Source organism: Rhinocladiella mackenziei (genome assembly GCF_000835555.1).
Source record: "Rhinocladiella mackenziei CBS 650.93 unplaced genomic scaffold supercont1.1, whole genome shotgun sequence".
Taxonomy (NCBI): Eukaryota; Fungi; Ascomycota; class Eurotiomycetes; order Chaetothyriales; family Herpotrichiellaceae; genus Rhinocladiella; species Rhinocladiella mackenziei.
This window is the reverse complement of record NW_013550604.1, coordinates 4,051,564-4,065,388: the sequence shown is the minus strand read 5'-3', so window position 1 is coordinate 4,065,388 and position 13,825 is coordinate 4,051,564. Positions and strand designations below refer to the sequence as shown.

The window sequence follows — 13,825 nt, the reverse complement described above, 5'->3', positions numbered from 1 at the left end:
ATATTTGAGTATGACTCGACGGGCGCAAAAAAAGCTGTTGACCCAAGTCTAAAGTCGCCGTTCCCCACAATTTTTGCGGGTCGGGCTATGACGTTGACTCAGCCTCGTTCGATGGGTCCCGGCTGTCTATTGGCTGAACTGGGGACCATATTAAAACTCACGAGGCGGTCTACTGTTGAGAACATGCAATGTACCGTCGATTCCTACCGGGTCTCCATCCGGTGATCACTGCTCGATTTATCCTGCTGCTGTTTCCTCCTCAGCTCTTCCATCTTCTCAAACTCTTCCCTAGGAAGCTCGTCTCGATTGATCCAGCACAGGAGCCTCCATATCCCTCCCAGTAGCTCCTTGCGCTGTTCGATGTCAAAGAGATCATACCACTGACTCCTGCTCACGTAGAGGACATGTTCTTGTTTCGTGTCCGACGTAGGACCAGAAGCATGCTCGCCCGGCGCCTTTCGATGCTCTTGCAATGTCTTCCCTGTCTCTAGCCATTCGAGATATTTTTCATGCACACTCATCCTTAACACACACGCATGGTGGTTTACGGAAGAGATCATGTAAACATCGTCCCAACCACCTTTGCCATTTTCCTGATTTTGCATACCGATCCTTTTGTAAATGATCTTTTCGTCCCAGTTGGGGGAATTCGGTCGGATCTTCAACCAGTCTTGATACCATTTGCGGCGGAGAGGCGGAGTGTACATTAGCCTCTTCCCGTCCTTGTACTCCGCCTTGTCTTTGGACGAAGCATTGTCCTCGCCGCTTTTCTTTTTCTTTTTCGGACGTTCATTGCTTGCTGACGTGTTCGACATGAGGTCTTCTGGTTTGAGGCTGTTCAAGTCAGCTGCAGAAGCTGCATCTGCCCTTTTCCGTTCTCCTTCCTCCTTCGCTCTTTTCTCTAGCTGCAATCGCCGCTCTTCGGGGCTCCAACTTGGGTCTTCATCCTCGAAAATTTCGTTAGCAAGCTGGCCCCATTTGGTTTCGCCTCCACCCCAGCGTGTCTTAATAGCCCACCACTGATCCTCTCGTGGCTCTTTGGACAGCTTCTGCCCTTCCCGAGCCCGTTGCTTGGCAAGCATCAATAAACCACCCACCTCTCGGAACAGGTCGTACTTTTCGCCCACAAAATCACTTGTCGGACCCAAGAGCCCGTCCCTCGACTTGAATCTCACCTCACTCCTGCAGTGTACTGCTATCAGCGGGCCTTCCACCATTCTTGCTCTCGCAAGCTTTACATCAGCCGGTAACTTTGCTACACAAAAATTGTAGTAGACCGACGGGAGGTTTATATTTCGTATTCTGAACTTTTCCCGAGTGCTGATCTCGTAATCTCGACAATTGAATTTGTGCGTGGCCATCTTGACTAGATTCCGCACAGCGGCCACTCTTGTGCCCGGACTCATTTGCTCACCATTTCCAAGTCGATGGCCTTTGTACACTGGCCTCAATTTCGGCCGAGTGGGGATCTCGACTGTACCCGAATTTGAGGCGGTGTCGGTCGCGATATTGTCATTTGAATTGTGGTCGTTGCCGTCCTGAGACACTTGTGGGTTTCCGCTAGCATCCTTCATTTCGACATCGCCCTCCAGTCTGGGACCCTGTTGCTCGTTGTCGGCATTCGGGCTGGTGGGTTTTGTAGCCGGGTTTTCTGCTTCGTTTGCATCAACCTCGTAATAATTGTCCTTGCTGCCATCCCAATATCGAGACATATCTTCCAGACTTGCATAAAAATTCCTTGAATACGTTAAGCGTGGTTTCTTCCTGCCTTCGAGTGGCGGAAGTCGAAGGACCTCCCGATAGGCGTCTTCATTATCAATTTCAAGCTCGGTGAGCATAGCACTCAAGTCATTGTCATATAAGAATGGCCGTGACTCGAAATGTTTATTCGGAATCATCTCTGCCAGCGAAACATTCTCATTGAGCTGGATGTTGAGGTGTGTGACATGTGAATCTTGGACATCGAGCGGTTTGCGGATAGATACAAGATCTCTGCAGAGAGTCCTCATATGTCGCCGACTCAATGGGCTACCACACCGTGGTGGGACATAGCTGGGAAATTCAAGAGGGATTGGTTTGGCAGGTGGATTGCGTTCCTTGTCTAGGAGAGACTCTCCGCCTGGTGCTGTCACATGTTAGAGAAAGAGCGCGGTAATCCAGAATCAGAAATCTGGGAATTGACCAAAGGAGTAGATGAAAGTGAGGGCGTCCCGTGATGAATTGAGAAATAAAGAAATGATGCCGGATGTAGCTGAGAGAGATATAAAATTCCATCAATGGAGGCTGGAAAAGCTCTGCAAATTTGGTCTGGTCACTTGCACGCGACCCATTGTCGGGTAAACAGATTGGCTGCTCTTCGGGAACGGAGGCGAAACGCTGGAAATGACTCAACATGCCAGGTGTTCATGGCCAAGATACAAGGGACAACATTCGCAAAGCGAGATTGCCATGGCATAAACCGTTTGCGTCATTGTAGGAGATGGAAATCATATGGATAAAGGAGAGACGAAGAAGTCACTACTTACCAATGGCACCCCAAAGACCTCCGCTGAACATCGTCGACGAATCTATGTATCCGAGTCTTTTGATAGTCAGATTTGGGGGCTTCCCAGATGCCAAAGGCTTTCTTTGGCCAAGCTCATCCGCCCGAGCTGGCACTCTCTTTGTGTTCAATGCAAGGGTCCTTTTTAGAAAATCGAAGCTGGTACTGGAAATTCAATCACGTTGTTATCACATCACAGTCTCCTGCGTCGGACCGGCAAGTCCAGTTGTGAGAACCAAGCTTGAACCGCAAGGGGAGTGGAAAGGGGGCTGAGTTGGAAATCCCGCCACTAATCGAGGCATTCAATGACTATCGTGGTCGTGAACTGGACCGCATGTCAATTCACTATTGGGCAGAGCAGAATTTCGCGGGATGTCTCCTGTTTATTTCCAACAAAGCTCAACCCAGCAGCTCTGTAATGTGGTATGAGAGAGCAGTGTGTGTTGTGCGCTGGAAGCGTCACACCTAACGTTACAGTTAGTTTATGCAAAGGGTTGGCTCGGCGGATGTTCCGTAACTCAACAGACGCCTGTGCTCTCGAGTACTCGGTGCCAGGGGGAGATGCAAGGGCTTGCAGCTTTCTAACGCTTCTTTATGCGGGAGGTGGTCGTTTTGAACGGACGCTGACGAGTCGAGTCGGGGAGTGGTGCTAGTCGACAAGGGGGACATTTCCACACTTAGGCCGCCCCCGTAGCCGTCGGGTACTTTGACTTAGACTTTGCGGATCTCACCATCTTGCCGCCTCTCCACTCCCCATGGGATCCAAGAGGAAGGGAGGAGCCTACGGACGCTGCTACTACTATATGGTTACATATTTCTGAGACGCTTGCCATACGAAGAGCTAAACTGGTGCTGCAGTCGGGAAGGAGGTGAAAAGAAGACGGGAAAGCGGGAGAATTAGACCATATGATCCGTTCATTGTCTTCTGGAATATGCATCTACATTGCAATTTTCCCATTGTGTTATCGTTGTGCCTATTGAACTCACAACCACATGGTGCAGATGTCTATGCAGACCATCCGAGGTCACTACTACCACGATCCCCCAGGCCGTAGAAAATTAGCCCAGATTTGCATGTAATCATCGCAGGATCGGTCGTTAACGCGGTCCCCAAAATGCCCATCAATTGTGTTTGTGCCATGATCCACCTTACATCATCGATGCCTCCATAACCTTCTACTCCTTGGTCTCTTCCTCTCCAGCCAGAGCGTTTCTCTTGGTCTGGATTCGTTCTTGCCTTCTCTCACGAGCAGCCTTCGTCTTCGCACGTTTGGCATCCATTTCTTCCTTGAGGATTCTCTCACGCTGCTTCTCGGCTTTGGCTTTGTGAATCTGTACATTATTAGACTAAGCTTGCAATGAGTGACTTGATAGAGGGTCATACATGTTCGACCAATGCACGCTTGTGCTTGAAAGTGTTACCTTTGCTCAGTTGGTAGAGCTCGTGGTAGAGGTGCTTGTCAATCTTGCCGGCAGCTCGGTACTTGACAAGAAGACGTCGAAGAACACGCAGTCGTCTCATCCAGAGGACCTGGCTGTAAATCCACCGCCGTCAGTGTCGTTCTTTGCCTTCATGGTCCAATCCCCATGTCAAGGAGCTATTTCGTACCTTGGCATTCTGGCATCCTTTGTACCCTTTCTCTTACCGAAGCCTCGATGTCTTCCAATTCTTCTCGCAGCATTCAGCTCTCTCGCACGAGCCCGGGAGTGCATGGCGACGGGTTTGCGGATAATAAGTCCATCGCTGACCAATTTTCGGATCGTCTGCCGGGAGTTTGCATTGGAGATTTCGTTGACTTCGTTGGGGTCAAGCCAGATCTTGCGCTTGCCGCAGCCGACGACGGACGCCGCGAGGCGCTTCTGAGTACGGAGATTGGTCCTAGAGACAACTGGTATCAGCCAACGGACTCAACAGTCGCCTTCGAGACAGAGAGTGTCATAGACCCCATCCGAAGGAGTAGTTTCGAGAGTCAGACTGTCGAAAAGAGGCAGTTCGAGATCACAACGGCATGAGATTGATTGGACTTACATCTTGCTGCGATGACTGAAGAATTGACGGTGATGTTCTTGATGGATTCCTTCTTCGACGGCGGCTAAAACAGAGAAGTCGAATTCGTCAGAGTAGATGTGGGCTTGGCAAGTAGCGCCAAGATTTTCCTCTGATTCCCCCTCCAAAGGCAAGTCTGGAGATACGACCTGATTTTACAATTACGGATCCGGCCAGAGACTCAACAACAGCTTAGATGAAGCATTTTGATGATTATGAATAGAGCTTTTATTGTATTTGACATGTCATCAGGGAAACTTCCACGTCCGCGGAGACCGGAGCCCACCTTCGCTGCTCCCCGGCACGACTGGAGACTTCATCATTTGACAGAGAATAGTATGACTCCGGTAGCAAATTTCTCTTCGCCAGGACCAGAAACCGCGTGCAGTCTTGCTCTCGTTTTCCTGCAGCCAAGAACACATCAAGGGCGCCTCAGAATCGTAGCCGTTCGTCCCAATCATAATCCATCCACACGTATATCGTCCCTCATACACAAAAAGAAAGAGAGCAGAACATCTAACCCAATGATTTGACCCAAATGGCCACAATCGAGAGAACAAATCGTCATTTCCGCCACTTGCAAGCGCTCCAGAAGGAAATCGTATCGTAAGGTCGTTAAAGTCGGGAAGCAAACAATGCACGCTTGTTCCGTTCGTTAGTCTTTGATTTCTTTTTTGGGCTGTATAGCCGTCGTAAATCTCGTAATCGCTTTTCGAAAATGTCATGACATGGCGTCATTTCGGAATCAGAGCCCTTCGGATTTTGCAAGTCGCTTTTCCAGTCGCCATATATGGGCCACGTGGACAAAGACCCGTCCCATCCCAAAGAGATTAAAAGTTGATCTTTTACCGTTGTCCGCCGGTTTTGATGGCTTGCATGTGTGGAGGTGTATTAAGAGGCATGCCAAATGTGTCTTGACGTCCCACTTTGCGTCGCTTCGCGTCGTATGCATCAAATTCTCGACTCCCCGGCCGATCTTGATCATCATCTTCTCGCCCTCGCTTGCCCGATGCTAACCCAGCGGGATGACCAGCGCCTGAATATGCTGGGTTGCCGTAGCTGTCTGCGGGGGCTCCTCCCTGTGGCGTGCGAGCTCGGCCCATCACATTATAAACATTGCTCGAAGTGGGTGGCCGCGGTGGAGTGTGATAATCCGGTGTCCATTGTGGTTGACCTGATGGCATCGTTCGAGGAGTTGCTTGACCGGAACCACTTTGATGGGTTGGAGAGCCAGACATCTGCTCAGGAGATAGATGCGGATGCTCACCAGTAGCACCGTATGCGTACTGGCCCCGGTTAGAACTGTACGCAGAAGCATTGGCGCTCATATAACCACTATCCGGATGATCACTATCATGCTGAGATCCATGGCTTTGAGCAGCATATGCATCAGCTTTGTGATCATGGCCATCTCCACCTGCGCTAGCGGTTCCGGGAGCTATGGGAGGGCCCATCTCGCCCTTGACGTACGGAGCAGAGGGCATGGATTGGCCGTATCGGCTACCATCCGGATGCTGGGCATAACCAGTTTGGGAGCTCGGCGTGGTGCTGTAGAAATGTTTGGAATTGTCATATCCTGGCTGATTTTGATATGATTGCATTCCTTGTCCAGACGTCCCTGGCGGGGTGGTAGCGGGTGTGGTCGGCATTGATCGAGCATTCAGGCCGGTATCGATGGACAAGGGTTGAGCTCCAGTTGCACCATTGGTCATGTTCTGGTTGCCCCAATCATAGGAACTGCCCTGATTGCTCATTCCCATGACACTCGATGCACTAGTTGGCGGCGTCGGGAAAGTATGCGCGCGGTCGATTCCTGGACGTCCAGCGTTCTGATGGACAATGGAATGTGGTGTTGGTGGCGCTTGACCAGTCCCCTGGATAGTATGATGATGATGTAGCGTCGGAGTCTGAGCAGGCTGCGCCGGACGAGTCGAGTCAACGCTGTCCATGCGACGTCGCTCTGTTGTTGCCTGTACTACTGCATTTGTTCGGGGGGCATTTTCAGGATTATATAGCAGGCCACCGATATTGTGTACGAAGAGTGGATAAAGCAAATCAGTGATCTTCTCCTTATTTGCAAAATCCAGAGCACGTTCAAAGGGAATCCTATCGATAATTAGCAAGTCTTCTCGAGGCCAAAATGCGCGTAAAATATACCAGACGCCCTTGAGGTGCATAGGTCCAATCTTCACCACGTGCCGGGTCTTTTCTGACTTGAGTATTCCGTCTCGACGACCTCGAGTCATTCCGGCGACGTTGAGCAGCTTTGTTCCGTTGATAAAATGATTGTCTAAATATATTGTAAATTTTCACTGAATATCGAGATAGGATATTCCAACTTGGACGCACCTTCACGACGAGCAACACAGACACCTTTTGCCTCGACTTGAAAACACAGACTTCCTTCATCTTCCCAAAGCGTTGCTGTAACTCTCGGTTTCATGCCTGGAGGCGCGACTTGCCCGGTTGTATCAAAAGGCTGACTCGGATAAGTCTGACCAGGAGCTGGCAACGAAGGAGTTTGAGGTACATAAGAGTGCTGGGTATTGGGACCAGTCATCATAGCTATTGAAGATCAATGAACCGAACATCGGTAGAAAGCCCCATGGCACTTACCAGGAAGGGATGGGATTTGAGATTGAACCTGTTGAGCTACTGGGCCTGTCGCAGACTGTGGTGAGGTCACTCCATTCGCATAGCCATAATTACTATAGGCCTGAGACGGTCCATAGTGCGTGGATGCTGGAGGAATTACCGAAGGCTGCTGATACTGTTGATAATGGCCCAGTGGTGCAGTGGTTGCGGCGTGCGAATACGAGGGTCCAGAGGAGATATGGGACGCCGGATGCATATCCATGTACGACTGTGTTTGGTTCATTTTGTCTCAATCTTCGTCGAACAGCTAAGAAGCTCAATGGTAACGTCCGCCCAAGGCTGGTTATAAGTAAAGGACAATACCGGCCTTAGGGAGCCTGATGGTGCGGGTCTTATGTTTCCTTGTCGAACAATTTTGGGAAAAGTCTTGTGCTTTCGTCTGCTGGGTCGAGACGCTTAGGACAGATCAATTCCACTAGTATATACCTCCTCTTGAACAAAATTAGTTTATTTTGTCGAGCGAGTAAGACGTTGATGGGCAAGCTCGACAGAAACTACTCTTTTTCGATCACGCACAACCGAGACTTGGTCTGCACCACAATTCAAGGCGTAGCCTTGCAAGCAGGTCGACAAGGAGAAAGAAAATAAAGGCTGAGTGAGAGGATTTTTAGTTCTTTCCTTCAAAGCCTCGTCGTCTCCAACCCTCGTGGTCACAGCCCACGAAGACAGGTTTTTTTCTTCAACAAAGAAAACCAAACTGCAGACGACTCTGGCTGGATCATGCACGACGGAAAGCGGTGGCCGGGAAAACCAAGAGCCTCGGGTGCCTGCCTGAGCCTGGTATTGACTGTTGGTGTTTATAATTTTTTTTGGAGCTTCCCGCACGGGAAAGAGGAACAAAGAGAGTCGTCAGTCGGTCGCAAACTAGAAGACCGAGCGAAAGGTCAGTAATGGCAATGCTTCATGATGGAGGCAGCAGTATTGTGTGCAGGCACAGGAACGTGCAGCAGGATCAGCAAAGCAGTAAAGTTGTCAGATGTGCGGACCATGAACACAAGAAGATAGCGGACTTTTTTTTTTTTTGGGTTCTTTCTTCTCGCTCTGCAGTCTCCCAAGGCTTTGACGTACCGAAGAGTTGGGGAACGCTTCTCAAACAACATGAACTCAACAGCGTGGCAGCGCGCAATTAGGCCATCATGACTGGCGTAGAACGACAATTGGATTTGGGGATGCACGAAGTTCAATGGAGATCTGGAGAAAAGAGGCAACGAGGTTGAAGCAGGATGCAGGAAATGCAAGGTGGAAGGTGGACTGGTGCGCAGTAGCCGAGCGGGAGGACAAGAAGGTGTGTGCAGGTGGTGCATTAGGCAGAGGACGCCGTTCTCCTCTCAGAGTCAGTCGCTCATAGAGTCAAGAGAGTAAAAGAAAGACTCAAGAGACCTGGCCATCAGCCTCCATCCTATGCACAAGCCCCATCCTCTACGGACCACTAGATTCCTGCGCAGAGTCACTAACGAACTATCGCTGGCCATCCACCGCCCGCCGTTCATTGGCACCACACTGGCAGGCTTCATCCTAGACTTTGCCTAACCTTGCCCTTGCCATTCCCCTGCCCTTCCACTGAAATCCGCCGCCCACTCTCTCCGTTATCCACTACGCACCGCCCACTGTCCATCACCCACTACCATCTGCCCACGCTTCTTCGATCCCAAGCGTGCCGTGACTTGCGAGTTACGATCCACGAAAAAAAGGTCCAGAGACCCACGGCCAGCGGACACCAATCGCCGCCGGAGAAGGACTGCCTATCCCTCACCAGTCCAAACTCTCAAGCGGTACCAAACCTGCGATTTACGACTACCGCTTGCTGTTCAAGTAATTCAGACCCTGGCTATTGCGTGGATAAGACGCCCCTACTGATGAGCTCTGCGCGCCTCTCCTCAGTTAGACCCCCTGCCACCCCATTACTTACCCCAAAGGAATGTCTCCGGCAACTACTGAGCCATAAACAACGGGATTCACGCCATGGCAAGGTGCAATGGGCAATTGGCGTGAGGACATATACACGGATAAGCTCCTGGAAAGTCGACGGACCACGGACAAGAAGCAGATGGTGGATAACGAGGAACAAAAGTCAGTCAGAGTGAGAAGTCAAAAATACGTTACGCTTTCTCAACTCGATTTGTCGGCGTCGGCGGACGGCGATTGATCAAGTAGGAGGGAGCTTAACATGGGTAACTTGGACCATCGCGGGAAGGTTGAATCCGTTCGGGTCGTGAGTTTGTCACTCTTTTGACAGCCCCTTGGAGCTTGAAAACCACCCTGTGGCGTTGGCAGCTTGTGTTGTGCCTTGCTGTCCCGGAGCGGGTTCCTTTCCTTTTTTCTCCCCTCTCCTTCCCAAGGCACGGACTGGAGTCTCGGAGTGCCCACTTCCCCCAGCCCTTCGCGTTCAAGGTCGAACTTCGCTACTCAGTCCAGGAGTTGTATGTTCTGCTACAAGCAAATAGTCAGCATCGGTCCACTCGGCTCTCTACCGCCAATTGGACTTTGCCCCGAACTGTAAGCCACAAAATGGAAAAGAGCCAACCCAGTCTGCCGATAGACTTAAATCCATCCACAACCCAACCCCCCTGTACCACCCAGGCCCAGTCTTCCATCAGTCGAACGAGGGGGTCGGAGAATCATTATTCACCCTTATCACGATCAGCCCCCAAACTCCTCCAACCATCATTCAGCATTTTTGCTCACATTCGCGGCCCTAGGTTGCGTTTTGGCCTCCGGCTCACTATGCCCTTGCCGCCAGTAGCCTCCCTCCACGAATCCCACCCCTCCGGCCCTCGGCTCTCGTGTGGTTTTGGCCTCTCAAGTCCTCCCAGCCTTCCAAAGGCGTTTTCTAGACTCCAGACTCCGGCCCCCTCTTTCGCATGGTCATCTCAATTCCAGTGCGACTTCAACTCTCACAAAGCAATCTATTCTCTGTACTCTTTTTTTCCAACGTTACCCAGTTCACAATCATTCAAATCCTTAGGCGATCCATTGCAATTCGGGCCAGCCTTTGACGATGAGGCTCGTGCCACATCGGAATATTCCCAGGAAGGCACCAACCAACAGCAGATTTCCCTCCCTCATGCCTTTCCTGGCGCTGTCGCGCTTGGTCCGGGAACGGAGGGAAGTGCTGGTCAAAGCTAGGCTAGTCTAGCGCCCAGAGCCACTGGAAAAGAAGGGGATGGTGATGATTTACATTCAGCAAGCCCTCTTTCCCCTGGTCGCTTCTAAACCCCTCCTCCTTGTCGCTGACCTGCCGATTTTCGCCAGCCGGTGCACAAGCCATCTGCCTCAGCCGCGATGGAACTCCAACACCCACCTCCGGTGCCGTCCCATTGTCCTTTGAGACGTTGATTCCTGCCCTTATTCGTTATTTGTCGTTCACCGTTCCATTCCTCCGTTTCGGACTCGGCTAAGCAACTGACAGGCCTGGGCTTTTTCCCTTGACGAGCACAGATGGGGGGATCTGACCAGGCTCCCTAGGCGCTAAGGCGAGGTACGGCGGCAATCAGCACCACGGCTACAGAACGGACGAATGACCTGCATGGAACGCTTCTTCGCCGCATTGTCTTTTTATCCTCGCTTGCGAACAATTGACAAAAGCACTGAAGCAGACAAATCATTCCGGAGATTGTCCAGGCATTGCTGTGACCTCCCAGTCTTGGAAGTTCCGTACAAGGTGTCTTTTTTCCCCCAAAACTCCCGAGCTTGTTCACAATCCCGCCCCAATGCTGATGGCATCATCTTTCAGCCCGTGGCTGGCAAGCGCGACTTGAGTTTCAAATTTAGACTGGCCCGCTCGCTGCGCGTCATGAAGAAAAAGCACCCGCCGGTCAAAAGACAAGCATGCTACTCCTGCACGTGGTTGTCAAAATTTCCTGCTACAACTTGAAAAATCCGACGGGAGGACATTGTGCAGCTAGCCTTGTTATTTACCTGCACCAAAACTTCCAGAAAAGCATCATGAGGCATACGAGCGCAGGACGATGCTCGATTGCCTTTTCCTTTGTTTTGAAAATTTCTTGTACTTACGAATAAAATTATGGAGTACGAAGTCTAGCCGTCACCAAATTCCACATGTTTCTCAGATGTAAATTGGCAAAGACTTCTTTCACCGTTTCAACGTCAATAAAGCCGACTAGAAGTTAGCGACCCAGAGATACCGATAGTAATAGCGGAATCTGACTGGACGTTCTTATTTCGAGGTCCATCACACTGCGGAGCAAGCTTGGTCTCGAACACAAAGCTGGTGACGACTGAAGCGCCGAATCCAAGTCAGACCTGGTATTATGGAGGAATCGTGCGAGAGTTTAATCTCACACTCCAACATCGAAGTGATTGAGAACATTCCCTTGGATAATAGCTTGCGTACTGCTGACACTTTTAAGAATTTTCGAAGAGATGCCTTCTCTTGCCTGTCCTCCAGGGAGCGATCTTCGCAACGAAGTGCGTGGTTGCATGCCGGGACGCAGGGCGTTCCCGTAATGCAATGCACCTACTACAATTAAGGTCGCATTGCAGTTGGAATGTCTAAGATGCCAACCGGCTTCGTGGAGATGCAAGATCAACCCTTCCTCAGACCACATTTTCCTTTCCACGGTCCGATCTCTATCAATTCTGCAGCCTTTTCAAGCTTGGAATCCGTGTTAATGGACAGGCTCCACAGTAGCTCTCCCGAATCTCCTGACAGTTTGACAACGGAAACCAGTGCTCATTCCGTCGGCAGGGGGCAGTCTTGCGCAGGGGCATAGTTCTTCAACAGCTTCCAGTGCGCAAAGAGCAGCGCCTTGGGGGTTCATTAACCGCATATCGCCTAGGCCCGCCCCTTTGTCCCCTCCCAGAAGCAATATTTCCGCAGTGTTGAAACTGCAAAACTCGCATGTGATTGGACAAAAACCGCTGATTCCAATTCGCTCCAGTCGGTGTGAGGAAGAATGGAAGCTTTTACGGTACTTTGCAAAAGCCATTTGGCGTGACCGTGGGGATCCCAGCTCGTACAAATTTGACATTCTACCCTGCCGCCCTCTTCCACCAGTTGCTGTGTTGGCAATTCGTGATTTGTGGAGGAAATCCCAGCAGGTAATGGCTTGGTTGGCTTCGACCAGGTCTCAATCTCAATCGCCCAATCACTATTACGCCTGTCACGGGTCAGCGTCGCACGGATCGTTAGATCAGCAAAATTATCCCGGTACGTTGTTGAAATGTTCAACCACAAAAAATTTGAAGCTGGTTGCCTTGGTCCCTCCTCTCCCCAGCCATCTGTGTGTGGCGGAATCCACATGTTGGAAAAAGAGGGCCGCCTCTCGCGAATACGTCCGAGCAGGAAAAGTTTGACACCTGGGAAATCGGGTTGTGCCGCGTTTCACCAAACGAGTTCCCCTCCATCCCAGACAATCTAATGCCTGCGATATTCAGCCTTTCCCCTTCAGCGTTGCATTTCGCTGCATCCCCTTGTTCACTGCAGCTCTACGATCTTGCATTGATCGTCGATGCATGGCGTGAAGTCGCGCCATGGAATTCGTCTTATTGTTTGCCTTCAAGGTTGTCGTTGGAATGGAGCAATACCGGTTAGTACCAAGTGCCTTCAACTTATCAGAAAGCAACACCCAGCTCTGGAAGGGGAACGCTCTTACAAAGAAGCTAGAGAAGGTGGAAGAGTCGCCCCAGGGCTGTTGAACGCCTGTGTTTCGAACTTGTTCAGAAGACAGCCTTCGATTGGCTGTCGCTATCCGAGACCTATCGGTAAGTCACCGGATGAACTTCTCCTACTTATGCATATCACAGCCCAACGCCGTTGGATGACAACTGAAAGGCTCGTACTCTATCAACTTTAAGAATATGTCTTGCATTGTCAGATCTCAAGCTTGAGACACTCCAGGATAGGCCAGTCAGGTGTTATACGAAGTGTGGGTATGCCGCACCTTTCAGCCCTGGACATCCTGAAGAAGGGTGAGGCCTTTGCCACCGAGATGGATCGTCGATTATTGAAACAAGGATATCGTTGATGCTATCGAGCGAGAGGATCTGAAACGTGATTTTCCCTGAAGCAAGCCTAAACGTTGATTATAATTCCCCCATCCCTTTGGCATGATGAACAGTTATACCTCTTCTTCGCTCTTCATTTTGAATGGTACGCAAAACTCGACCCGAAACGAGCCATCTCGGGTTCCTCCACAAATCGATGAATGAGATTGGTCTCACCTCCTTGGGGGGTTCGCGATGGTCGTGTTGGACGACCTCTATACGACAGGTGATTGAGCAGGGGGGATCAGTGAATCTGGTCGGGTTTTCTCTCCGTATAGCTTCAACGCGCTCCAGCTCTCCTCGGATCGTCTCTAGTCAAGAGGGCAGATTTTGTCCCTGGACCAGGATCACGATATCACGATCTATCTCTATCCCACTGAATCGAGTCAGAAGGGGCTCCTTTCATGATCATACTTTTGATACGGGAGCTTCTCTGATGAGAGCCGAGAGTCGAGAAGGCCGTCTGGCTAGGAATGTGCCTCGCCACCTGTGACAGCTTGATCGATGCCTGCGTACTGTACCTGGTCAACGTTCGCGATGAAAACTCGACAAATTATCGTAGGAATTGGATTCTG

The 13,825-nt window shown here is 50.7% G+C and overlaps 2 protein-coding genes across 2 annotated transcripts; both read right to left on the bottom strand.

The window, feature by feature from the left end:
• Positions 1-203: 203 nt before the first annotated feature.
• On the bottom strand, positions 204-2,556 carry Z518_01431 (uncharacterized protein; the record flags this gene model as incomplete). Its single annotated transcript, XM_013422031.1, has 2 exons — positions 204-2,125; positions 2,526-2,556. The coding sequence occupies 2 exons, from the start codon at positions 2,554-2,556 to the stop codon at positions 204-206; spliced, it is 1,953 nt and encodes a 650-aa protein (XP_013277485.1).
• Positions 2,557-3,718: 1,162 nt separating this feature from the next.
• Positions 3,719-7,467, bottom strand: Z518_01430 (uncharacterized protein; the record flags this gene model as incomplete). Its single annotated transcript, XM_013422030.1, has 7 exons — positions 3,719-3,874; positions 3,927-4,077; positions 4,152-4,421; positions 5,439-6,695; positions 6,747-6,879; positions 6,939-7,154; positions 7,206-7,467. 7 exons carry the CDS (start codon positions 7,465-7,467, stop codon positions 3,719-3,721), a joined length of 2,445 nt encoding a protein of 814 aa, XP_013277484.1.
• Between the last annotated feature and the right edge of the window lie 6,358 nt (positions 7,468-13,825).